The 24,172-nt window shown below is 46.6% G+C and overlaps 2 protein-coding genes and 1 long non-coding RNA gene across 4 annotated transcripts in view; 2 read left to right on the top strand and 1 right to left on the bottom strand.

Annotated features, from left to right (window-relative positions):
• The window catches only part of RBM25 (RNA binding motif protein 25), a 40,155-nt gene extending 35,025 nt beyond the window's left edge, over positions 1-5,130 (bottom strand). For both annotated transcript variants that reach the window (XM_077818761.1, XM_077818762.1), the window contains exon 1: positions 4,940-5,130. The gene's annotated coding sequence lies outside the window, so the exon portion shown is untranslated. The remainder of the gene's footprint in view (positions 1-4,939) is intronic.
• A 178-nt stretch (positions 5,131-5,308) lies between these two features.
• LOC144266754 (uncharacterized) lies at positions 5,309-13,269 on the top strand. The gene is made up of 3 exons (XR_013346497.1): positions 5,309-5,785; positions 7,900-9,317; positions 12,802-13,269. It is a non-coding gene; the product is annotated as an uncharacterized LOC144266754 (long non-coding RNA).
• A 7,652-nt stretch (positions 13,270-20,921) lies between these two features.
• Positions 20,922-24,172, top strand: part of ZFYVE1 (zinc finger FYVE-type containing 1) — a 41,501-nt gene continuing 38,250 nt past the window's right edge. The window contains exons 1-2 of the mRNA XM_077818760.1: positions 20,922-21,208; positions 22,193-23,103. Of these exons, the coding sequence (XP_077674886.1) occupies positions 22,609-23,103 (495 nt within the window). The 5' untranslated portion in view covers positions 20,922-21,208; positions 22,193-22,608. The remainder of the gene's footprint in view (positions 21,209-22,192; positions 23,104-24,172) is intronic.

The following is a 24,172-nucleotide window of genomic DNA, read 5'->3' as shown; positions in this document are numbered from 1 at the left end:
CCCTCCTGGTTTCGCCGGGAGTCTCCTGGAATTACGCCCTATCTCCCGGAAGCTACTGAAGCCAAACTGGGAGATTTTAGGCACTGAAAGTCTGGTGGTGCAGTGGGGCTAAAGCAGACTCCCTGCCTGCCCTAGCTTCACGCCGCTTCCAAAAGTGGCTGGCACATCTCTGCAGCTCCTGGGCAGTTCTCCACGCGCTGCCCCTGCCCCGAGCACCAACTCCGCAGCTCCCATTGGCAGGAAACTGCAGCCAATGGGAGCTGTGGGGGTGGTGCTTGTGGGCACAGGAAGAGCCCCCAGCTCCCCCCAGGGGACGCAGAGACATGCCAGCCACTTCTGGGAGTAGCAGAGGACCAGGACAGGCAGGGAGTGTGCCTTAGTCCCGCTGCACCACCAACCGGGAGCCACCCAAGGTAAGCGCCTCCAGGCCAGAGCCTGCACTCCATACCCCCTCCTGCATCCACCCCTACCCCAGCCTGGAGCCCGATCCTTCACCGAAACGCCCTCCCAGAGCTTGCACCCTGCACTCCCTCCTGCACCCCACACCCTGCCCCAGGCTCAGTCCAGAGCCCCCTCCCACACTTCAAACCCCTCAGCCCCAGCCCAGATCCCACCCCCCACTCTAACTGCCTACCCCAGCCCAGTGAGAGTGAGTGAGGGTTGGGGAGAGCAAGCGATGGAGGGAGGGGGGGATGGTGTGAGTGGGGTGGGGCCTTAGGGAAGGGGCGGGGCATGGGGGAAGGGGTATTTGGGTTTGTGTGATTAGACAATTGGCAACCCTATTGGTCACCCACAAACCAAAGGCTAATACAGAAAGATATGAGCATCCAAGCACAGTCCAGAGAGAACACCCTCGTAGGCATCCTGGCAGTTGGGGTACGGAGCTTCTCACCAGGTGCTGCCCTTTCATACTGGCCAACAATTAGTAGGGTTAGCTTTCTAGATCTGATAAATTTTTCAAGCTCTGTCCACTCAATAGGTATATGGTAAACTTCAGATTTCTCCAGAGTTTTAAGAAAATGTGTGAAGTAATCACTTAAATGATATAGATATATTTTCACAAGTGAGAAGAGTTTACAAGTGTATATTATAGTTCTTGTTTTTATATTACCTTACGCAAAGTTACAGATGGCTTTCACTAATGCATTAACATAGTAGGACTTTAAATGAAACTGAGCCTACACAAAATGTGTCAGTGATTAGAGTTCAACACCTGGAGAATAGGTATCTAAAACACACAAGTCACCATCACAAGTGATGTCATTCCAAATACTGAAAAAACATGGAGTCTGTACTACTGTCTCATTATGAAGCACTTCCACTGCATCACACTTCCGGCATATTAGCAAGAAAGTGTGGAAAGCTTGCACTGCTGATGCCATGTTCACATTCTGTGGCTAAAGAAACTAAAATTTCAATTACTCAGAGTACTTCTAAACTTTAAATATATAGAATATATTTTTAATAATGGTGGGTGAACAGACAGGGCTGTAAGTAGATCATGAATTTCTCATTACTAGAATCAGTAATGTAATTAAAACAATCAAGGACATCTTTAATTTTTTATTATATTGGCAACTAAGCCTCCTTGCAGAAGTAACATCTCGATGACAATAACTTTGGACCCTATTAGCATTAGCCCCCAGAATAATTTTCCATTTGTTTTAATATTGGTCTTTTCAAAACCTGGTTGAGCAAAATGTGTAATTTCCTTTCCAAAGGTAACTAAAAGGTTGTTTTAAAAACCTATAAAAAACAGCATTCAGAAGTCTGTATTCCTCATGCAACAGTTAATTACAACACTGTTAAACTGAGGCTGCACTACACAAGGTGTTAGTAATATCAATTGTAGCACAGGAATTACAGAACCTTCAACTCTTGCGAGCTGTGTGAATAAGTGCTTATTTTTTTAAAATATATATTTGAAGGTAAAGATACATATTATGTTATCATAGTAGCGATGCTATGGTCAAGGCTCTTCTGACTATTTCCATTTTAACTCTGATTTTACCTCACCTCCAAAATTCCTCCAATACTGTCCTTTTTCATTTCAAAGTCTGTATATTTAGTCTACAGTAAGGAGATATTTTTGCCAAAACATGAGGCAAACAAGAAAACAGTTTCTGAAATAAGGGAATGCTGTTGGTGCAATTCACTTTTGGAAAATTCTTCTATTACTGTTTGGTTAACCAATCCCCAAAACAGCTTTGTCTAGATTAGAAATTTAAGCTTGGTTTGTTCAAATCTTAGGCAAAATCTGGTGCACATGCAGATATATTCCAATACTTATTTTAGTAGTGTTTTTTTGTCTGGAGTGGAATGCTTTATTGAAAGTCTAATTTTATATACAGCTGGTTGCAGAATTATGCTGGGTAGGCTTGTCAATTACATAATCAGAATTGCTCAAATTAAAAGGATGTTACAAATATTCTGCTGGTGATTTGAATACTATGTTACCTTGTATTTTGTTAAAAATGTGCAGTATTTTCACCACATCAGTGTTTTAAATACTTTCTAAAACAAGCAAAATTCCTAGGGTGAAAAACATTAGACAATTCTGACAGTACATGAGTCTTCAAAGGCTAGTCCTCCTAAGTAGTACCACACCCAAGAATGAATAAATGCCCATTTATATGTTGTCCTCAAATAATTTGTACATTTTTCATTTCACTTAACAGCACAGGTTTGCAAGAAAAATATCCAAAAAATTTCAGAACAGGATGACCTCTGGAAGAAGAAACAACTGAATAAGAAAATTGTTCCGGTCAGTATTGCCATTGAGTTCAATGTATGCAGAATCAGGGTCTAAATTAGGTCAATACAATCCTCATTATAGAATTTTAAGCTATTTTGAAGTAGAAAACAGCTAAAACTCCAGTTTGCCATCATTCTGAGGTTCTGTTATTGTATTCTTGGCACACTGGGATTTCGCTCAATACAGCTGCATAATTCAGGGGTGTGGATTTTTACCTTCTATGCACGCAAAGGCTGCCCAAGAGGCAGCACACTCAACCAAAATAGCAGACAGCCATTATCCTTCCCATTACTCTTCCCTGCATGCCCTGCCTCTCACTGCAACACACTTTACTGTTTAGCCCCCGATTCTGTAACTTCTTGTGCCCACACAAAGCTCCACTGTCAATGCAGGGGCTGCCTGTACCTCAATCCTGAGAATGGGAAGAGGATTCCTCAGCAACATGATTAGATCTCCGCTGTGTGGCCAGGGCTACGGCATCCAATGAGCCTCCTTTCTCAGGAAATCTTTAGAGAGGAGCATGAAGAACCAGAAAACTGTTTGCAAAGCAACTACTGCGGGGGTGTCTGACCCCCATAAAAAGTGCAAAAGATTATCATTTGGGCTTCTCTCTCTCAAGGCCTGACTGGGCCTAGAACCTAAACTTCCACACTTATTGCACTGCACTACACTAGTGGTGGTGGCTTATCTCGGGGTGGGCAAACTTTTTGGCCCAAGGGCCACATCTGGATGGGAAAATTGCACGCAGGGCCATGAATGTAAGGCTGGGTCAGGGGACTGGCGGCTCAGGGCAGGGGGTTGGGGTGCAGGATGAGGTGTGGAGTGCAGGAGGGGGCTCAAGGCAGGGGGTTGGGGTGCGGCAGGGGGTTCAGGGCAGGGGGTGTGGGCTCTGGGTAGCAGCAGCGTACAGCAGGGCTAAGGTAGGCTCCATACCTGCCCTGGCCCTGCGCTGCTCCTCTTCTGCACCACATCCCTGCGACCCCTAGAGGAAGGGGGGAGCAGTAGGCTCCACACACTACCCTCACCTGTGGGTACCTCCCCCAAAGTTCCCATTGGCTGCAATTCCCCGTTCCCAACCAATGGGAGCTGCAGGGGGCAGTGTCTGCAGGCAAGGGCAGCGCATTGAGCCCTCTGCCCCCTCTCCCCTAGGGGCCGCAGTGCCAGCAGCTTCCAGTGCAGCCACGGGGCTGGCAATCCCACGGGCCAGATCCATAGCCCTGACAGGCCAGATGCGGCCCATGGGCCATAGTTTGCCCACCCCAGCTTATCTTCACCTCACAAAGTGATGAAGACAGAGAGCATGCATGTGTGGAGGAAGTTGTTAGAGACTCCCCATTTTTAACTAAAATGAAGGGAAGACTATTCCCCTCTAACAGAGAAAGCTTCCATCTCTTTCTCAGAGCTTGTGTAGACATATCTGGGGAAATGAGAGTTGTTTAAAAATATTCTTATCAACACTTTTAAAACACTTGACTCCCTAGAATCAGGTTTAAAGTTTTGTTAATCACAACCAACTAACATATTTTTGAATATAATTGTCCTTGTCCATATTTCACATTTCAAAAATCACATTTCACATCATGTTAGTTAAAATGTTCTCTTGCAATACATTTTACCAGTGTAGACATGATCAAAACGAATACAGTTTAAAAGCAAAATAGCTCGTCTTGCTCAATCCTAGTGGGATCCACAGCCAGCTAGCATGTTCTTAAACACCATGGGTTTTGGCCAAAGTAGGCGCTAAGTCGCCTTCACTGACACATGTAACTACCACCACTCACTCACCACTGGACCTACACAGGGCTAGGCAGTGTGGACGAAGAGGTGCCCCCCCCATGGGGGGGATGGCTACGCTCCGCGTTTCCAAGCTAGAGTATGGCAGGTGGCCCCCACCCCTCAGCGAAGGGACGTCCCCGCCTCCTCCGCTCATAGGGCAGAGACTCTCCGCTTGCTGGGGGAGGGGGAGGGGATGCACCAATATACACCCCAGGGCGCGACTCGCCCCCACCCCCGGCGCTGGGCAGCCCCCTCGTAGTCCTCGGTGGAGGGGGCGGGTTCTCCCAGGAGGGGGAGCGGGGGGGGAGGGAATTCTCCCCGTCCCGCCGCCGGGGATTACGTCTCCTCCGCGGGCGGGTGGCTGGGCGCCGATGGCGGCTTCTCTCCCCACCTGCCCTCGGGACTCACCCTCCTTCCCTGAGGGGCAGGAGCCGCGTCCGGGGCACCGCCTCAGCCTCTCCCGCACACGTCAGCCGGGGATGGGGAAGGCCTGTCCCGCTCGCCGCCTCCGCCGGGCTTGGAGGCCTCTAGGCCGCGAACACACCGCACAGAACCAGGCGCGCCGCCGTGCTGTGCTGGGTGTCACGTGAGCCGCCCCTTCCGCCAGCGTCCCGGCCTGCACCGCGCCGCCCGATCATAGAGGCAGCCTGGGAGTTCTGATAGAAAGTCCGCGCTATACGCACAGAGACACAAAGCGCGTCTTACCATAGAGCGGTGATGTCTAGAAGGGCGTAGGGAGAAAAGGGTGTACGGCGCCATCTTTTCTGGGGGCAACCAGGAGCGGTAACCACTTGATTGACCCTTACTAGAGTCGCCATCTTGAGGTCAAGTGGCCGAGGCTGCTGGCGTCTCACCAGCCTAACACAAAAGCTTCACGGGGTAGGCATCCCCCTCCCCCCCCGAGCCATCGCGGCTCAGTGCAGCCGTACCCCATCCTCAGCCCTGGCATCGCCCCATTGCCCTCAAGGCCATGAGCCGCCCAGGACACACTGGTGTAACTTACAGTAGCTACTGTTGGTGGGGGCACACAGGGCGACCTGGGTGCCTGCCGCTGGCTTCCCTTGCCCGCAGCGAAAGCGCGTTAAATGACATTTAAAAATACAGAACGCTGCCCCTTCCCCAGACTACTCTCCCCTCTAGGCAATTACTGTGGTTACCAGGAAATTGCCAGTGGAAAGAGGAAGTCGCTGTGAGCGTGAAGGGGAGGAAAGAGCTTGTCTTGTGTAGACCATTAAAAGCTGGGCCACAGTAAGCGTAAGTTTGAGACTTTGTTTTACACAATAATTCAGCTCATGTCACATATATCAGAAAAGGCATAAGCTACCTCACTATTTCTTTTTTAAGCTTTCCATGGATTATAGACACAGTACATAAAGATAAGTCTTTGCAGGATCAGGGCCTAAAGATGGATGCATTAGTGTTTAGTAAAAAGAAAAGGAGTACTTGTGGCACCTTAGAGACTAACCAATTTATTTGAGCATGAGCTTTCGTGAGCTACAGCTCACTTCATCAGATGCATACCGTGGAAACTGCAGCAGACTTTATTTATACACAGAGAATATGAAACAATACCTCCTCCCACCCCACTGTCCTGCTGGTAATAGCTTAGTAGTGAGCCTAGCTGCTTTCTAAGGAGTTGACTCGGGTTTGATTCCTGGATCCCAATAAGGCAAGGAGGCATTTTCTAACAAATACCTACAGTAGTGCAACTGGTTAGTGTGTGTGTGGGGGGGGGGGGGGGAGTACTCCTGGGGTTGTGAGTTCAAGCCTCACTCAGAGCTTTGGTTTAGGTTGGACATTAGGAAAAACTTCCTAACTGTCGGAGTGGTTAAGCACTGGAATAAATTGTCTAGGGAGGTTGTGGAATCTCCATCACTGTGGACTTTTAAGAGCAGGTTGGACAAACACCTGTCCGGGATGGTCTAGATAATACTTAGTCCTGCCTTCAGTGTAGGGGACTGGACTAGATGATCTCTCAAGGTCCCTTCCAGTTCTGTGATTCTATGGCCAATCCAGTCCACCCACTTTCAAGTCAAGAGGGCAGTGTTCATAGCAAGTGTTGTATATACAACAGCTTAGTGCCTCAAGTCAAAGAGAGCAGAGGGTGCTCACACTACAAATGTACAGCTGCTTTGTAGTGGTCAGTTTACTCAATGTTGCAATAGTGAGAAGGGAGGCTCCAAGACAATTTTCAGGAGAGTATGGGACAATGTAATACAGACAAGTAATGAAGAGAGCAATGCGTGGGATAAAGTTACTGTCCTATGAAGAAATCTATTTAATATATTTTGTTACAAATACAATGCTGGAGAAATTTGCCAGATGTTCTAGATAAACAATAGCCTTCACAGAGAGCCTGCCAGTTTTTGTTGGCCTGCCTTGTAGAGGCTGAGACAATATTTCAGTTGCGATAGCACATTTACTCCTTGACTTCTGCTAACAAAATTGTCAATTGTGGCAGCGGGTTGGAACATTCAGCAATGAGGGACCAAACTGAGTCCACTAACTTGTTTCACACATACTCCTGAGCAACCAGCAGGCCAGTGAAAACATCAGTCTAGCACACCATTTCCCTTTAAGCTGTTTCCATTAGATTTGTATAAATTATTAGCAAAGAGAATGACAGATTTGCATATGTACAAGGATGAACAATTTTGGCAGTAGTACACTGTTTTATGAATACCTGACTCTTCTAGAAGTAACATTTCTTTATTATAGGCTGTTAACTTAAATAGGATAATACATAGATTAGCTACAGTTATTTCTCCATACAGTAGCTACAATTTATACTTCCCCATAACTAATAAATAAGGCTATGTTTTAGTCACAGGTATTTTTAGTAAAAGTCATGGATAGGTCACGGGCAGTAAACAAAAATTCATGGTCAATGACTTATCCATGACTTGTACTATATACCCTTGACTAAATCTTGGGTGCTCTGGGGCAGAGGGTGGCCCAGGGGTGGCACAGATGCTCTCGGGGGGAGATGGCCGGGGGCACCACAGGTGTTTGGGGCGGGGCAGCAGTGGACAGCCCAAGACCCGCGTTGATGCAGGGGGCAGTGGCCTGTGATCTGGTACCCCCACTGCTGCTGGGGGGAGCAAGTGTCAGTGCGTGGCCCGGGATCCCCGCTGGTGCTGGATGGGCGCTGCAATGAACCGAGACTGTCCCAGCAGCGAACAGTGTGGCTGGCCCCAGGCCAGATGCACTGGCTGCTGCAGAAGTCTCAGAGGTACCGGAAAGTCACGGAATCCGTGACCTCTGTGACAGACTTGCAGCCTTACTAATAAATATAAATGTAAAACAATTGCAGTATCTAGCACTATTAGTCATGAAAATGTTTTATGAACATTAATTTATCCATGCAGGAGACCTGAGAGGCAGACAAATCTTCATTTTACAGATGGGGAAAGCTGAAGAAGAAAGAGAGGCAGGATTGAGAAACGTAAAATTCCTGGCTCCCATCTCCTGTTCTCACATCACAGCTTGTTGCTTACTCCTTTTGAGACTATAGTCTTTCTGAAAAAAACAGTACCACTTCCAGAGATACTAATAATTCACAAGACAATTGTAATTTTTCCCCATTTTGAACCTTATTAAGAAATCCATAGTATTTTGGTACTTTGACTCACACAGACACCAGTTCACCCATTCATTATTAGGTATAGACATCTACCTATTGCGCTTTACTTTACCCTAAATATTTAGACACCAGACTCCACCCTCCCCCTTCCCAACTAGTCTCTCCAATCAAGAAATCATGTAAATTGTCCAAGTATAGAGATCAGCAACAACACTTCCTTCCCACATCCACCTGCTCACCCATTATTCCAATATTATAAAAATTATCTTTCTCAAACCTAGCCAAATATGTTGGCTAGTCAGAGACCCCACTTTCCAGATGCCAATCACATATTCGGTTTATCCCAATCCACTTTATGTTTACTTGCTATGGGCCCCAGAATACTTTGCTCAACACAGCCTAGTACATTACTTAGTTACAAAAGAAAAGAAAAGAGAGTTAACTTATCTGCAGAATGTATTGAATTTTTAATTCCATTTTTGAAATTGTGGTTGTTATACATATACTAGTATCTGTTATGTACATGGTGGGCAGCTATACAGAGTGCAGAGTTAAAGTGGTTTCTGAAATATGCAATGTAACATTTTCCAAATTTAAAGTCAGCTCTAGAACTCAAGTCCTTAGCTCTAAAATCCTTGAATTAAAGGGAAAGTCTTTGTTTTGGTGGTGAAATATAAGTGAATCCTTATGTTCTTTCTAAGCTGCAGCCAACAAAGGGTAGATTGCACTCTCTCACACACATTATAAATAAATAATTATTTACAACAATCATTAACTGTTTACAGTTAAAGCACATTTCCTTATTTGTAGCATAGATGTGACCTTGTGTGCTTCCAAAACATCCCTGAATTGTACTAAAGTCTTGGACACATCCAAGGCTTTAGCGTGATTCAAGAACACTGTTAAGGTCTCATGTGTTGCAACATGGACTCCTGACACAGTTCTGGTTATCATGCAGATGATCTCATAGGTGAGTTAGACATCACTGAAGCCAACCCATTTATGCAATTCAGTATCATCTGGATGATGTTTGTATATAATCAAACCAGGGAGGCTAATTAGCAGAGCACTTCTTAACTGCATTTGAGAGAGAGTAGGCTTTTCACAGACATGGATGCTGAAAGTGTTTGTGAACACCACTTTGAAGATGGAGAGTACGTCTCTTTCCAGTTGTGACTAAAGTTCACTACAAGAAGTGCAAAGGTAAGACAATCCATCTCTCTATGCAAACCAAGGATTAAAAATTGATCTGTGGTTAAGGCAAGGGACTGAGAGTTTGGGGACCAGGATTCTATTTTCCAGCTCTCCTGGAGCCTCTCTGTGGGACACTGGGCAAATCACTTACCCTATCTGTACCTCAGTTTGCTCATATGAAAAGTGGGAGGAATAACTACCTACCTACCTCATGACGGTGCTGAGGCTAAACTAGGTTTGCCAACCTTCTAATCGCACAAAACCGAACACCCTGTCCCGCCCCTTCCCTGTGGCCCTCCCCCTTGCTCACTACATTTCCCCTCGCTCACTGCATTTCGCCTCCCTCGGTGCCTTGCTCTCCCTCACCCTCTCTCACTTTCACTGGGCTGGGGCAGGGGTTTGGGGTGTGAAAGAGGGTGAGGGTGCGGGCTCTAACTGGGGGTGTGGGCTCCAGGGTGGAGTCAGAAATGAGGGGTTCAGAGTGCGGGAGGGGACTCTGGGACGGGGCAGGGAGTTGGGGTGCGGAAGGGCGTGAGGGCTCCAGCTGGGGGTGCGGGCTCTGGGGTGGGGTTGGGCATGAGGGGTTTGGGGTGCAGGAGGGGGATCCAGGTTGGGGGGTGAGGCTGAGGGATTTGGAATGTGGGAGGGGGCTGTGGGTTGAGGCAGGAGCTATGGGCTCTGGGCTAGGGGTGTGGGCTCTGGGCTGAGGCTGGGGATGAGGATGCAGGAGGGGCTACAGGTTTGGGGGAGTCTCAGGGCTGGGGCAGTGGGTTGGGGCATGGGCTTACCTTGGGCAGCTCCCGGTCAGTGGCACAGTGGGGCTAAGCAGGCTCCCTGCCTATCCTGGCTCTGTGCTGTGCCCCAGAAGTGTACAGCAGGTCCAGGTCCTACACAGGGGGTAGCAACCAATGGGAGTGCGGAGCCAATGCTTGGGCAGAGGCAATGTGCAGAGCCCAATGGCCCCCTGACCTAGGAGCCGGACCTGCTGGCCACTTCCAGGGCGCAGCACGGTGCCAGGACAGGTAGGGACTAGCCTGCCTTAGCCCTGCAGCACCGCTGACCGGACTTTTAATGGCCTGGTCGGCGGTGCTGACCAGAGCAGCCAGGGTCCCTTTTCGACCTGGCAATCCTTGGCTAAATTAATACAGATTTCTAAAATCTTTTGAAATGCTTGAGTTGAAAATGCTTTAAGAAAAAAAAAAGTGGAATGCATTAAAGAGGCCCAGTACCATGAAGATGGATAAGATATATCAGTTACTTTAGTAACATGCATGTTACCAGATTGCCAAAACTCAGCAACAGAGCTAGGCCCAACCACTTAGCAAGAGTTTCTTGTTCCCCACAAACACAAAGAAAGAGGGAAGAGTTCATTATTGAGAACATTCACATCACTGTTCAGCAGCCACTCTACTGAGAAGCATTGGCAGGCTCAGAGAGAACTGCATCCAGTGCTCCTCAGATGGTCATTAGGACAGAATCATAGGACTGGAAGGGATCTCGAGAGGTCTGCTAGTCCAGTCTCTTGCTCTCAAGGCGGGATTAATTATTATCTAGACCATCCCTGATGGATGTTTGTCTAACCTGCTTTTAAAAATCTCCAATGGTGGAGATTCCACAACCTCCGTAGGCAATTTATTCCAGTGCTTAACTCCTTGACAGCTAGGAAGTTTTTTCTAATGTCCAACCTAAACCATTCTTGCTGCAATTTAAGCCCATTGCTTCTTGTTCTATCCTCAGTGGTAAATTAGAACAATTTTTCTCCCTCCTCCTTGTAACAACCTTTTGTGTACTTAAAAACTGTTATTATTTCTCCTCTCACTCTTCTCTTCTCCAGAGTAAACAAATCCAATATTCCCTTATAGGTCATGTTCTCTAGACCTTTAATCATTTTTGTTGCTCTTCTCTGAACTTTCTCCAATTTATCTACGGGCATGGCTACACTTGCAGATGTAGAGTGCTGTGAGTTAAACCAGTCCTCAGAGAGTGCAGTAGAGAAAGCACTGCAGTGTGTTCACACTGTCAGCTGCAAGCGTACTGGCGTGGCCACACTTGCAGCGGCATTGGGGGCGGTGCATTATGGGCAGCTATCCCACAGAGCACCTTTTCCCATTCTGGCGCTGTGGCTTGTGGGAAGGGGGCGGAGGGGTGTGGGGCATTCTGGGTCCTGTCCCAACACCCAGTGATGCATCGGTTCGCATCCCAGCAATCCCTGTGCTTCCGACCACATTTGGCGCCATCTTTCAATGATTTTTATACTGCATGCTCTGTCTTCCCTTTCGGTCTGTGGGAATGGATCCCAAAGTGCTGAGGAATATGCTGATGGGTCTTGCCAGCATGCTGGGATGCGAACGGTCGACTTTTCCACTCCAAACTGGTTAGTGACCGATTGGTAGCTGTCTGGAGTTGCTGGCTTCCAGATTGCAATAGCCACCCGCTTCTCCATCATCAGAGCAGCTCTCAATCTTGTGTCCTTGCACCACAGAGTGGGGGCGAGCTCATCACACAGTCCCATGAAAGTGGCTTTTCTCATCCAAAAGTTCTGCAGCCACTGCTCGTCATCCCAGATTTGCATGACAATGTGATCCCACCACTCAGTGCTTGTTTCCCAAGCCCAAAAGCCGCATTCCATGGTGGTAAGCATGTCCGTGAATGCCACAAGCAATCTTGTGTCATATGCATTATACAAGTCGACATCTTCGTCAGACTCCTCACTGTCAGTTTGTAGCTTAAGGAGTAACTGGCTGGCTAAAATGCATGGTGATGGGGGTTGAGTGCAGTGGGTAAGGGTAGTAGTTTGCAGGGCTGGGTGGTGAAGCTACAGGTGTTGGAGGCAGCTGGTGGCGATAAGAACCTGGATGTTGGGGAAAGTGGATTGGAGGTGACATGGGGTCACAAGGGAAAGAGTTTTGGGACAAGGGCTGCAGGGCGGGGCAGGTGTGGAATTGCTCTGCCTACATTGCTACGAGCACCTGTATTGAGTCCGCTTGGCATTCCATAATGCTTAGCAGCCGCTCTGTGCTTGGGTGCGAGGGATCCGCATTCTGCTGGCAGACCCTCCTTTCACTCTCCCATCACTCCTGCGCTTTTTGATTTTCATTAAGGGTAATCATTACTTCATGCAGCATGTTCTCTTTGCTTCTACATGGCCGCTTCCTAATTCTTTGGAGTCTTTCGTCCTTTGATAACAAGGACGGCTGAGATCTCAAGGTTGCATCTGTAAAGCCAAAATGCAACACTTAACAGAGGCAGCATTGTTCACACCAGACAGAGCAATGATTCGCCCATACTTAAAGAGAAGCACAGTCTACACAATAGCAGAAATTGCCCATCCCAAAGCGAGCACACATACCTCACAGGAGCCCCAAAATGGTAAGTAAGCACAGGGGCAAGGAGGACTGATTGTTTCACGGCTGTACTGTGATTCTGTGCCTTGGGGAGAGCCAACAGCAGCAGGGGGCCCCTATACTGAACACTGTCCCCACATTTTCCACAGAAGTTCGTCCTGGAAGATATCTCGTTGCTGAGGGTGACCTGGGAAGCAAGGGAGGGTCTTCTGCCACAATGCAGCTTCTGCCCTGGTCCATATGCAGCTTGCCTGTGTGCAGCAATGGTCCCCCCGCTCCCCAAGACACAGTGATGCGGACATGTTAGCCTGACTGGGACAAGGAGCAAGTAGCTCTGCCAAGGAACCTATGCAAGACGTTTGCCCAGCTTCTGCATGAGACCTTTGAAGAGATCACTGAGGCCGATTACTGTGATGTGAGAGAGCACATCAACACCCTATTCCGCATCTAGGAATGCATGCAGCCCTAACCCTCCTCGCCCCAAGAGCCCGCACCGAACAACTTCCTTCCCAAAATAAAAGCCGCTTACCGGGCACCTCCTCTGGTGTTTGTTCTTCCCCAAGCACCAGCCGCTGCAACTGGCTACTTTCCTCCTGGCTTAAGAACAGCTCCTGGCTGCATGCATCTAGGGATGCCAGGCTGTCCTCCTCAGTATCCTTGCTCCTGCTTTCCTCCTCCTCCTGCCTTGTTGAATTGGGCTCTGAAGTGTCCATGGTGGTCTTCGGAGTGGAGGTGGGGTCACCCCCAAGTATTGCATCCAGCTCTTTGTAGAAACGGCAGGTTGTGGGGGCAGCACCGGAGTGGCGGTTTGCCTCACGGGCTTTGTGGTAGCCATTCTGCAGCTTCTTCCCTTTAACCCTGCACTGCTGTGCGTCCCGGTCATGGCCCCTTTCCATCATGTCCCTTGATGTCTGCCCGAAGGTATTGTAATTCCTACGGCTGGAGCGCAGCTGGGACTGAACAGCTTCCTGCCCCCAAACACTGATGAGATCCAGCACCTCGCCATTGCTCCATACTGGGGATCGCCTGGCGCTTGGAGGCATGGTCACCTGGAAAGATTTGCTGAGAGCACTCCATGCCTTGTTGAGCAAACAGGAAGGGGATTTTCAAAATTCCCAGAGCGTTTAAAGGTCTGACGGTTGGTCACCTGAGGGCAGGGCAGCAGAGTTCAAAGTGATGACCAGAGTGGCTAGAACTGGTATTGTGGGACACTTCTGGAGGCCGATCAGAGCGCATTAATAGACCAGGGCATCCACACTGGCCACACAGCGCTCCAGCCAGGGCACATCAAGCGTTATGCTTCTCGTCAAGGTGGATTACCAGGAATGTTCCAGCCGCAGAGTCTGGGTGCTCTACGTGCCTTCTCAGTGTGGATGTGTCATGAGTTAGGGTGCCTGGGGCTGCTTTAAAGCGCTCTAACTTGCAAGTGTAGTCATGCCCTGAATCTTTCCTGAAATGTGGCACCCTGAACGGGACACAATACTCCAGTTGAGGCCTAATCAGAGCGGAGTAGAGTGGAAGAATTACTTCTTGTGTGTTGCTTACAAGACCCCTACTAATACATCACAGAATGATGTTCACTTTTTTTGCAACAGTGTTATACTGTTGACTCATATTTAGTTTGTGATTCACTATACCCCCGGATCCCTTTCCGCAGTACTCCTTCTGACCCCCAGATCCATAGGCGCCGACTCCATGGGAGCTTCAGGGCTGGAGCACCCACAGGGAAAAAATGGTGGGTGCTGAGCACCCACTGGCAGTCCTCCTATCAGCTCCCTCCCATCTCCCTATGCCTTGTGCCCGCCGGCGGGCCCTGCAGATCAGCGCCTTCCCCTTCCTCCCCCCTCCCCGTGCCTCCCACCCACCACGAACAGCTGTTTCACAGTGTGCAGGAGGCTGAGCAGGGGAGTGGGGAGGAGCGAGGATGCGGCACGCTCAGGGGACGGGGCAGAACTGGGCGCAAAGAGGCAGGGTGGGGGTGGAACGGGGGCAGGAAGAGTCGGGGCATGGATGGGGCCTTGGGGAAAGGGGTGGAGTGGGGACGGGTCCTGGGGTCGAGCAGCCCCTGGGACTTTGAAAAGTTGGCGCCTGTGCCCAGATCCCTTTCTGCAGTACTCCTTCCTAGGCAGTCATTTCCCATTTTGTATGTGTGCAACTCATCGTTCCTTCCTAAGTCGAGTACTTTGCATTTGTCCTTATTGAATTTCATCCTTTTTATGTCAGACCATTTCTCCAGTTTGTCCAGATCATTTTGAATATTAACCCTATCCTCCAAAGCACTTGCAGCCCCCCTCCCATCTTGGTAACATAAGGGTCCATCTAGCCCAGTATGCTGTCTTCCGACAGTGGCCAATGCCAGGTGCCCCAGAGGGAATGAACAGAACAGATAATCATAGATTCATAGATATTTAGGTCAGAAGGGACCATTATGATCATCTAGTCTGAACTCCTGCACAACGCAGGCCACAGAATTTCACCCCCACTCCTGCAAAAAACTTCACACCTATATCTGTGCTATTGAAGTCCTCAAATAGTAGTTTAAAGACTTCAGGGAGCAGAGAATCCTCCAGCAAGTGACCCGTGCCCCATGTGACAGAGGAAGGCGAAAAACCTCCAGGGCCTCTTCCAATCTGCCCTGGAAGAAAATTCCTTCCTGACCCCAAATATGCCGATCAGCTAAACCCTGAGCATATGGGCAAGATTCACCAGCCAGATACTACAGAAAATTCTTTCCTGGGTAACTCAGATCCCACCCCATCTAATATCCCATCACAGGCCATTGGGCCTATTTACCATGAATATTTAATTACCAAAACCATGTTATCCCGTCATACCATCTCCTCCATAAACTTATCGAGTTTAATCTTAAAGCCAGATAGATCTTTTGCCCCCACTGCTTCCCTTGGAAGGCTATTCCAAAACTTCACTCCTCTGATGGTTAGAAACCTTCGTCTAATTTCTAGTCTAAATTTCCTGATGGCCAGTTTATATCCATTTGTTCTTGTGTCCACATTGGTACTGAACTTAAATAATTCCTCTCCCTCTCCGGTATTTATCCCTCTGATATATTTATAGAGAGCAATCCTATCTCCCCTCAACCTTCTTTTAGTTAGGCTAAACAAGCCAAGCTCCTTGAGTCTCCTTTCATAAAACAAATTTTCCATTCCTCGGATCATCCTAGTAGCCCTTCTCTGTACCTGTTCCAGTTTGAATTCATCCTTCTTAAACATGGGAGACCAGAACTGCACACAGTGTTCTAGGTGAGGTCTCACCAGTGCCTTGTATAACAGTACTAAAACCTCCTTATCCCTACTGGAAATACCTCTCCTGATGCATCCCAAGACCGCATTAGCTTTTTTCACGGCTATATCACATTGGCGGCTCATAGTCATCCTATGATCAACCAATACTCCAAGGTCCTTTTCCTCCTCCGTTACTTCTAATTGATGTGTCCCTAGTTTATAACTAAAATTCTTGTTATTAATCCCTAAATACATGACCTTACACTTCTCACTATTAAATTTCATCCTATTAGTATTACTCCAGTTTACAAGGTCACCCAGATCCTCCTGTAGGATATCCCTGTCCTTCTCTAAATTGGCAATACCTCCCAGCTTTGTATCATCCGCAAACTTCATTAGCACACTCCCACTTTTTGTGCCGAGGTCAGTAATAAAAAGATTAAATAAGATTGGTCCCAAAACCGATCCTTGAGGAACTCCACTGGTAACCTCCTTCCAGCCTGACAGTTCACCTTTCAGTAGGACCCGTTGTAGTCTCCCCTTTAACCAATTCCTTATCCACCTTTCAATTTTTCTATTGATCCCCATCTTATCCAATTTAACTAATAATTCCCATGTGGCACGGTATCAAACGCCTTACTGAAATCTAGGTAAATTAGATCCACTGTGTTTCCTTTGTCTAAAAAATCTGTTACTTTCTCAAAGAAGGAGATCAGGTTGATTTGGCACGATCTACCTTTTGTAAAACCATGTTGTATTTTGTCCCATTTACCATTGACTTCAATGTCCTTAACTACCTTCTCCTTCAAAATTTTTTCCAAGACCTTGCATACTACAGATGTCAAACTAACAGGCCTATAATTACCCGGATCACTTTTTTTCTCTTTCTTAAAAATAGGAACTATGTTAGCAATTCTCCAATCATACAGTACAACCCCTGAGTTTACAGATACATTAAAAATTCTTGCTAATGGGCTTGCAATTTCATGTGCCAATTCCTTTAATATTCTTGGATGAAGATTATCTGGGCCCCCCGATATAGTCCCATTAAGCTGTTTGAGTTTTGCTTCTACTTCAAATATGGTAATGTCTACCTCCATATCCTCATTCCCATTTGTCATGCTACCATTATCCCTAAGATCCTCTTTAGTCTTATTAAAGACTGAGGCAAAGTAATCGTTTAGATATTGGGCCATGCCTAGATTATCCTTGACCTCCACTCCATCCTCAGTGTTTAGTGGTCCCACTTCTTCTTTCTTTGTTTTCTTCTTATTTATATGGCTATAGAACCTTTTACTATTGGTTTTAGTTCCCTTTGCAAGGTCATCAAGTGATCCACCCCTGTCGCCCATTCCCAGTTTCTGACAAACAGTTTGTGGTATTGGCCACAAACTTTAGGAGCGTACTCTCTATGCCATATTATCTATATCATTGATGAAGATATTGAAGAGAACTGGACCCAGAACTGATCCCTGTACTTGATATGCCTTTCCAGCTTGACTGTGTAGCACTGATAAGTACTCTCTGGGAACAGTTTTCCAACCAGTTATGCACTCACCTTATAGTAGCTCCATTTAGGTTGTATTTCCCTAGTTTGTTTGTGAGGTCATGTGAAACAGTATCAAAAGCCTTACTAAAGTCAAGATATATCACATCTACTGCTTCCCCCCTATCCACAAGGCTTGTTACCCTGTCAAAGAAAGCTATTAGGTTGGTTTGACACAATTTGTTCTTTACAAATCCATGCTGACTGTTACTTATCACCTTATTATCTTCTGGGTGTCTGCAAATTGATTACTTAATTATTTGCTCCATTATCTTTCACAGTACTGAAGTTATGCTGACTAGTCTGTAATTCTCTGGGTTGTTCTTATTCCACTTTTTATATATTTACCCTTTTCCAGTCCTCTGAAAGCGCACCTATCTTCCATGACTTTTCAAAGATAATTGATAATGGCTCAGATATCTCCTCAGTCAGCTTCTTGAGTATTCTATAATGTATTTCATCAGGCCTTAGCGACTTGAAGACATCTAACTTGTCTAAGTATTTTTTAACTTGTTCTTTCCCTATTTTAGCCTCTTATCCTACCTCATTTTCACTGGCATTATATGTCCAAGCGCTACTAAACTTTTTGGTGAAAATTGAAACAAAAAAGTAATTTAGCACTTCTACCATTTCCATATTTTCTGTTATTGTTTCCTGCCACCCCTGAGTAATGGTCCTACCCTGTTCTTGGTCTTCCTCTTGCTTCTAATGTATTTGTAGAATTTGTTTTGTTACCTTTATGTCTCTAGTTAGTTTAATCTCGTTTTGTGCCTTGGCCTTTCTAATTTTTTCCTGCATGCTTGTGTTGTTTGTTTATATGCATCCTTTGTAATTTGACCTAGTTTCCACTTTTTGTAGGACTCCTTTTTGAGTTTCGGATAATTGAAGATCTCCTAGTTAAGCCAGGGTGATCTCTTGCCGGACGTCCTATCTTTCCTACACAGTGGAATACTTTGCTCTTGTACCCTAAATGATTTCTCTTTGAAAAACTGCCAACTGTCTTGAACTCTTTTCTCCCTTAGACTTGCTTCCCATGGCATCTTACCTACCAACTCACTGAGTTTGCTGAACTCTGCCTTCTTGAAATCCATTATCTTTATTGTGCTGTTTTCCCTCCTACCATTCCTTAGAATCATGAACTCTATGATTTTAAGAAAAGGAGTACTTTTGGCACCTTAGAGACTAACAAATTTATTTGAGCATAAGCTTTCGTGAGCTACAGCTCACTTCATTGGATGCAAACTCACGAAAGCTTATGCTCAAATAAATTTGTTAGTCTCTAAGGTGCCACAAGTACTCCTTTTCTTTTTGCGAATACAGACGAACAGGGCTGCTACTCTGAAATCTATCATTTTATGATCACTTTCACCCAAGCTGCCTTCCACTTTCAAATTCTCAAGCAGTTCCTCCCTCTTTGTCAAAATCAAATCTAGAAAAGTCTCTCCACCTTCTAGAGGACCTAATTATTTGCAAGAGCTCAAGATACTTGAGATGGTGGTGGAAAATGAGCTATAAGTTGCTTTCCCCCCATCCCAGTCAGTCCTGGAAATGAAAAGAAGGCAAGGCGAACTGTCAGTTTTCTCCACCTCTTGACCTGCCATGAGCGATAGGGTCGGATCTGAACTGGTGCCAATTTCCACTCCAGTTTTGCTGCTAGAGTGGGAGAGGAGGCTTTTGTGTGTGTTACTGAGTCATCAATGAGGATCCTGAAGGTATGTGCAATGCTCCACCTGCCATGGCATCATGCTTGTGCCCAAGACAGTGCATCAGCAGAAGAGGCTGTATCCTCCCGGCTCTGAGAGAGATGTGGGAGAAGCACCCAGGCCCCAGGGGCTTGTAAAAAGCCCAGCAGCAGCACACAGACTTCTGGATGTAACTCCCACGTGAAAACTGTGGTAACCCAACCTGAGAAGCTGTGGGAGGGACTCTTTCAGTGAAAAGGAGTACTTGTGGCACCTTAGAGACTAACCAATTTATTTGAGCATAAGCTTTCGTCGGATGCATACTGTGGAAACTGCAGAAGACATTATATACACAGAGACCATGAAACAATACCTCCTTCCACCCCACTCTCCTGCTGGTAATAGCTTATCTAAAGTGATCACTCTCCTTACAATGTGTATGATAATCAAGATATGCAAGGTAGCCTATTTCCCCTTGTTTTTTCCTACCCCCCCCCCCCGACTTTCTGGTTAAACTTGGATTTATGCTGGAAATGGCCCACCTTGATTATCATACAGATTGTAAGGAGAGTGGTCAGTTTGGATGAGCTATTACCAGCAGGAGAGTGAGTTTGTGTGTGTATGGGGGTGGGGGGTGAGAAAACCTGGATTTGTGCTGGAAATGGCCCACCTTGATTATCATGCACATTGTAGGGAGAGTGGTCACTTTGGATAAGCTATTACCAGCAGGAGAGTGAGTTTGTGTGTCTGTGTTTTGGGGGGGGGGGGTGAGAAAACCTGGATTTGTGCTGGAAATGGCCCGCCTTGATTATCATACACATTGTAAAGAGAGGTTTCAGAGTAACAGCCGTGTTAGTCTGTATTCGCAAAAAGAAAAGGAGTACTTGTGGCACCTTAGAGACTAACCAATTTATTTGAGCATGAGCTTTCGTGAGCTACAGCTCATGCTCAAATAAATTGGTTAGTCTCTAAGGTGCCACAAGTACTCCTTTTCTTTTTATTGTAAAGAGAGTGGTTACTTTGGATGGGCTATTACCAGCAGGAGAGTGAGTTTGTGTGTATATGGAGGGGGTGGGGGGGGGGCAGAGGGTGAGAAAACCTGGATTTGTGCTGGAAATGGCCCACCTTGATTTTCATACACATTGTAAAGAGAGTGATCACTTTAGATAAGCTATTACCAGCAGGAGAGTGGGGTGGGAGGAGGTATTGTTTCATGGTCTCTGTGTATATAATGTCTTCTGCAGTTTCCACAGTATGCATCCGATGAAGTGAGCTGTAGCTCACAAAAGCTTATGCTCAAATAAATTGGTTAGTCTCTAAGGTGCCACAAGTACTTCTTTTCTTTTTGCGAATACAGGCTAACAGGGCTCTTACTCTGAAATCTTTCAGTGAGTGATTACAAGAATAGGAGCGGGGAAATCACTAGTAGCATGAGAATAGGGTGGTGGCAAACCATCCCCCCCCAACAAAACGTCAGCACAGTCCCTACGATAAAGCTCCCCTCTCCCTACGTCACCAATCCACACGCTCAGCCCTGCGCAAGTCACCCTCCCACCCCGGCTTCACCCCACCGCCCCCAGCCACATTCTGTGGGCTGCGCGGAGCCGGCCTTGGAAACCACAACTCCCGGCCGCCTGTGCGCGCCGGCGGCGCCTCGTTCCGCGGTGCTCACCCTGGGACGTGCAGTCCGCCCGCGCCTCCCCAGGCATGAGGGCGCGGCGCGGCCGTACTACAACTCCCGGCGTGCCTCGGCGCCCTCTGCGCCTTTCTCCGCTCTCACCTTCCTGTCTTCGCGGCGAGAAAATAAGCCTGAAGTTCCCTGCGATCAGCTGATCCCCTCTGACAAGAAGGGAAGACGGAGGCGAGGAGCTGGGGAACTGGCACAAGCACCCTGCGGGGGCAGCCAGCCAGCCTGCCTGGTGGGGCTAACACAGCCATCCCGGGGGCTACACCTCAGCGTGGTGGGGGAGCAGGAGAGAGGCAGACTCCCCCCAGGCTGCTGAGAGGAGGAGGAGGAAGAGGCGGCCGAGATCTGACTCCTTAGTCACTAAGTACTGGAGGGAGGAAGAGGAGGAGGAGGAGGAAGGTGCCTGCTGTTTTGTAAACAATAGGGTGGTGGAGTCCCCTTCGGGGGGCCTTCTTTGTTTCTAGGCACAGTATACACCATCCCCCTTGCAAACCCGCCTGCCCGGTGATAGCGTTGCTGTTGTTTAACAGAAGGAATTACTGCTTTTTAAAAAAACTGTTAAAATGACAAAATGTTGTTTAGTCTGGTTTAAGGTAGGTGAATGGTGAAAGCATGAGCAGGCAAGCAGCCGATACTAAGGTTATTCAGTAAATGTAGAATTGTTTCAAGGAATGTGAAGTGACTAAAGAAAACATTTGTTTTAGCTCCAGGCAGAGTCTGTATTTGGAGTGATCAAGACACAAGTGTAAACAGCGCATAGGTGCAGTTTAACTCTCCTTGGCACCTCTCCCCCTGCCCTATCATTGATGATATTTTTTAATAAGTTATTGCTTTAAACAAGTGTTTAAAATGACCAAGAAAAAAATTGTTGGTTGTTTTGATTTATATTGCTTTACAAATATAATCAATCAGCTTCAATTTTTAAAAAGTTGTTTGTTTTTTACATACATTTTAAATGACAGGTTAGCTGACTTAGTCACGATAGGCTTTGTGTATGGGGTGGCAACTGTAAACAAGTTTAGTCAGACAAAGACTAGTTGATCTGCAATGTACATGTAGCAGCTATTGGTTTTAGTAGCCTTATTTTGGAAATACTGTGTGTGTGAGGGATGCAAACAAACATCAGTGTGGTTATAATAACTTAGATTTTGTATCCAGAATCACAGGGCTGAGCATACAAGGAGAATTTCTTCTTTGGGAAAGCAGATCAGGAAAGTCCCTGGAGTGCTGTGAACTCTGAGGGAGGAGCTTAACTGTGGGGTGAGACTGGTGAATTTTCTAGGGAGCCAATGCTGGACACTGTGCATTTCTAAGGTTATCTGCTTTCTTCATAAGATCATATGTTACTAATTAAAAGAAATCTTTTTCCCCCCTCGACTCTAGGTGTTCCAGGGAAACGTTTGAACCTGTCTGTTGAAATACCCCAGTCTGATTTCTCTACATCACTGAAACTACAGCTTCAAGTTAAGCAGAAAACCCTGTGGGTCAGCAATTGAAACAACCAACCTTGTTTAAGGTTATTTTAGAGAAAGAACACTTCATCTGCACTTTACTTATCATTAAACCTTTTTGGGGGGTAGAGGGAAAGAGAGATTCAATGTTCAGGCGGGTACAAATCTTTACAGCAGCAGTCGTTGCATTGTTTATAAAGTTAAGAATCCAAAGTCTTTTTTTGCAGCTTTTTGTCCTTGTGAAGACAGATTAATTTTACAACTGAAAGCTCTTGAAAACCTGTATATGTTTCCATTAAAAAAAAACAAAAACCCTGGTCAGATAAATACAACTTAAAAAAGCTGAAGATGAGTGCTCACGCTCCAACAGCCGAGAAGGGACTGAACACAGCGCTCCTGTGTCAGGAAAGCTATGATTGCAGTGGGAACGATGAAGCAGTCTTTGAGTGCGATGAGTGTGGGACCCTGCAATGCCAGTGCTGTGAAAAAGAGTTGCACAAGCAGGAAAGGCTGCGAAACCATGAACGTACCCGTATAAGACCTGGCCACATCCCTTACTGCGACAACTGCAAGGGTGCCAATGGGAATATAATGCACAACAATGCCACAGGATCCAGGCAGAGGGCAGCAATGAGGTGCCAGATGTGCAAAACAAACCTATGCGTGGAGTGTCAGAAGAGGATGCATGCTGGGGGAAACAAAAGAAAACACCCAATTACCATGTACCATGGTAGCAAATCCCAAGAGGAAGAGGAGGAAGGGATGGATGAGGAGACCAAAAGAAGGAGGATGGCAGAAAAGGTTGCTAGTTTCCTCCTGGTGGATGAAACAGAAGAGATTCAGGTAAGAACTATTGTATCTTTTGAACAGACAAGATATTTTAGTTTCTGTGTTACCCACACTTCTTGATAGTTCTGTTAGACTAAAGAATTCTTCAAGTGGAGTCTAAGTAGTCAGACACTTGAATCATAAAACAGCAGTAATGATGAAATTTGGATAATCTGCTCTTGGTGCTAAATTAGCATCCTTGGCCAAAGCAGACTCCTCGTTTTTGCTGATAGTGCTCAGGAATTTTCTTACATGCCTAGCATATGAAAATAGTTATCATCCAAGAAGGGAATCCTCTCCTGCTGAGGTTGTCAAAAGATAAGCCCTTTGCACAGCAGAAGTCTTCTCTGGGAGAGATCATGTGATAATGAGCAGAGCTGTGAGAAGAACTGGGTGGACTAATGGAGAACAGATCAAGATAAGCTCTTAGCTCAGAATGACCACTGCAGGAGACCCTATTTTACCATCACCCTGATTAGTGTATAATAAATACTACTACCAGGCATGAGGGGCAGCATGGGAGAAAGCACAAAGGTACTGTTTTGAAAATTATCAGAGAGGTAGCTGTGTTAGTCTGGATCTGTAAAAGCGGCAAAGAGTCCTGTGGCACCTTATAGACTAGACTAACAGACGTATTGGAGCATAAGCTTTCGTGGGTGAATACCCACTTCGTCGGATGCATGGGTATTCACCCACGAAAGCTTATGCTCCAATAAGTCTCTTAGTCTACAGGACTCTTTGCCTGTTTTGAAAATGTAACCAGTGGATGATGGAGGCTGGCATCAGAGGTGGGTGACGGACTGATTGGCAAGAGGAGTCAACATCATCTCTCACTATATAGAAATACTCTGAAAAGCCTTGAAAGTGGCTTATATGTGATGCAATAGAGAAGTGAGAGCCAGTGGAAGGGTTCAAAGGCAGGGGGTGACCTAGACAGAGTGATGAGCTAGGAAAATGACCTATCCAGTAGTATTTAACATGGATAGGAGTGGGGCAAAACTGAGTTTGTTAAGGCTAAAGAAAAGGATGTTGCAGTAGTTGAGACATGAGATGAGAGTTTTAGTTGTACGGATGGTTACAAGAG

The sequence above is a fragment of the Eretmochelys imbricata genome, chromosome 6 (assembly GCF_965152235.1).
Source record: "Eretmochelys imbricata isolate rEreImb1 chromosome 6, rEreImb1.hap1, whole genome shotgun sequence".
NCBI classification, from domain to species: Eukaryota; Metazoa; Chordata; order Testudines; family Cheloniidae; genus Eretmochelys; species Eretmochelys imbricata.
This window is presented reverse-complemented; position numbering and strand designations above follow the sequence as displayed.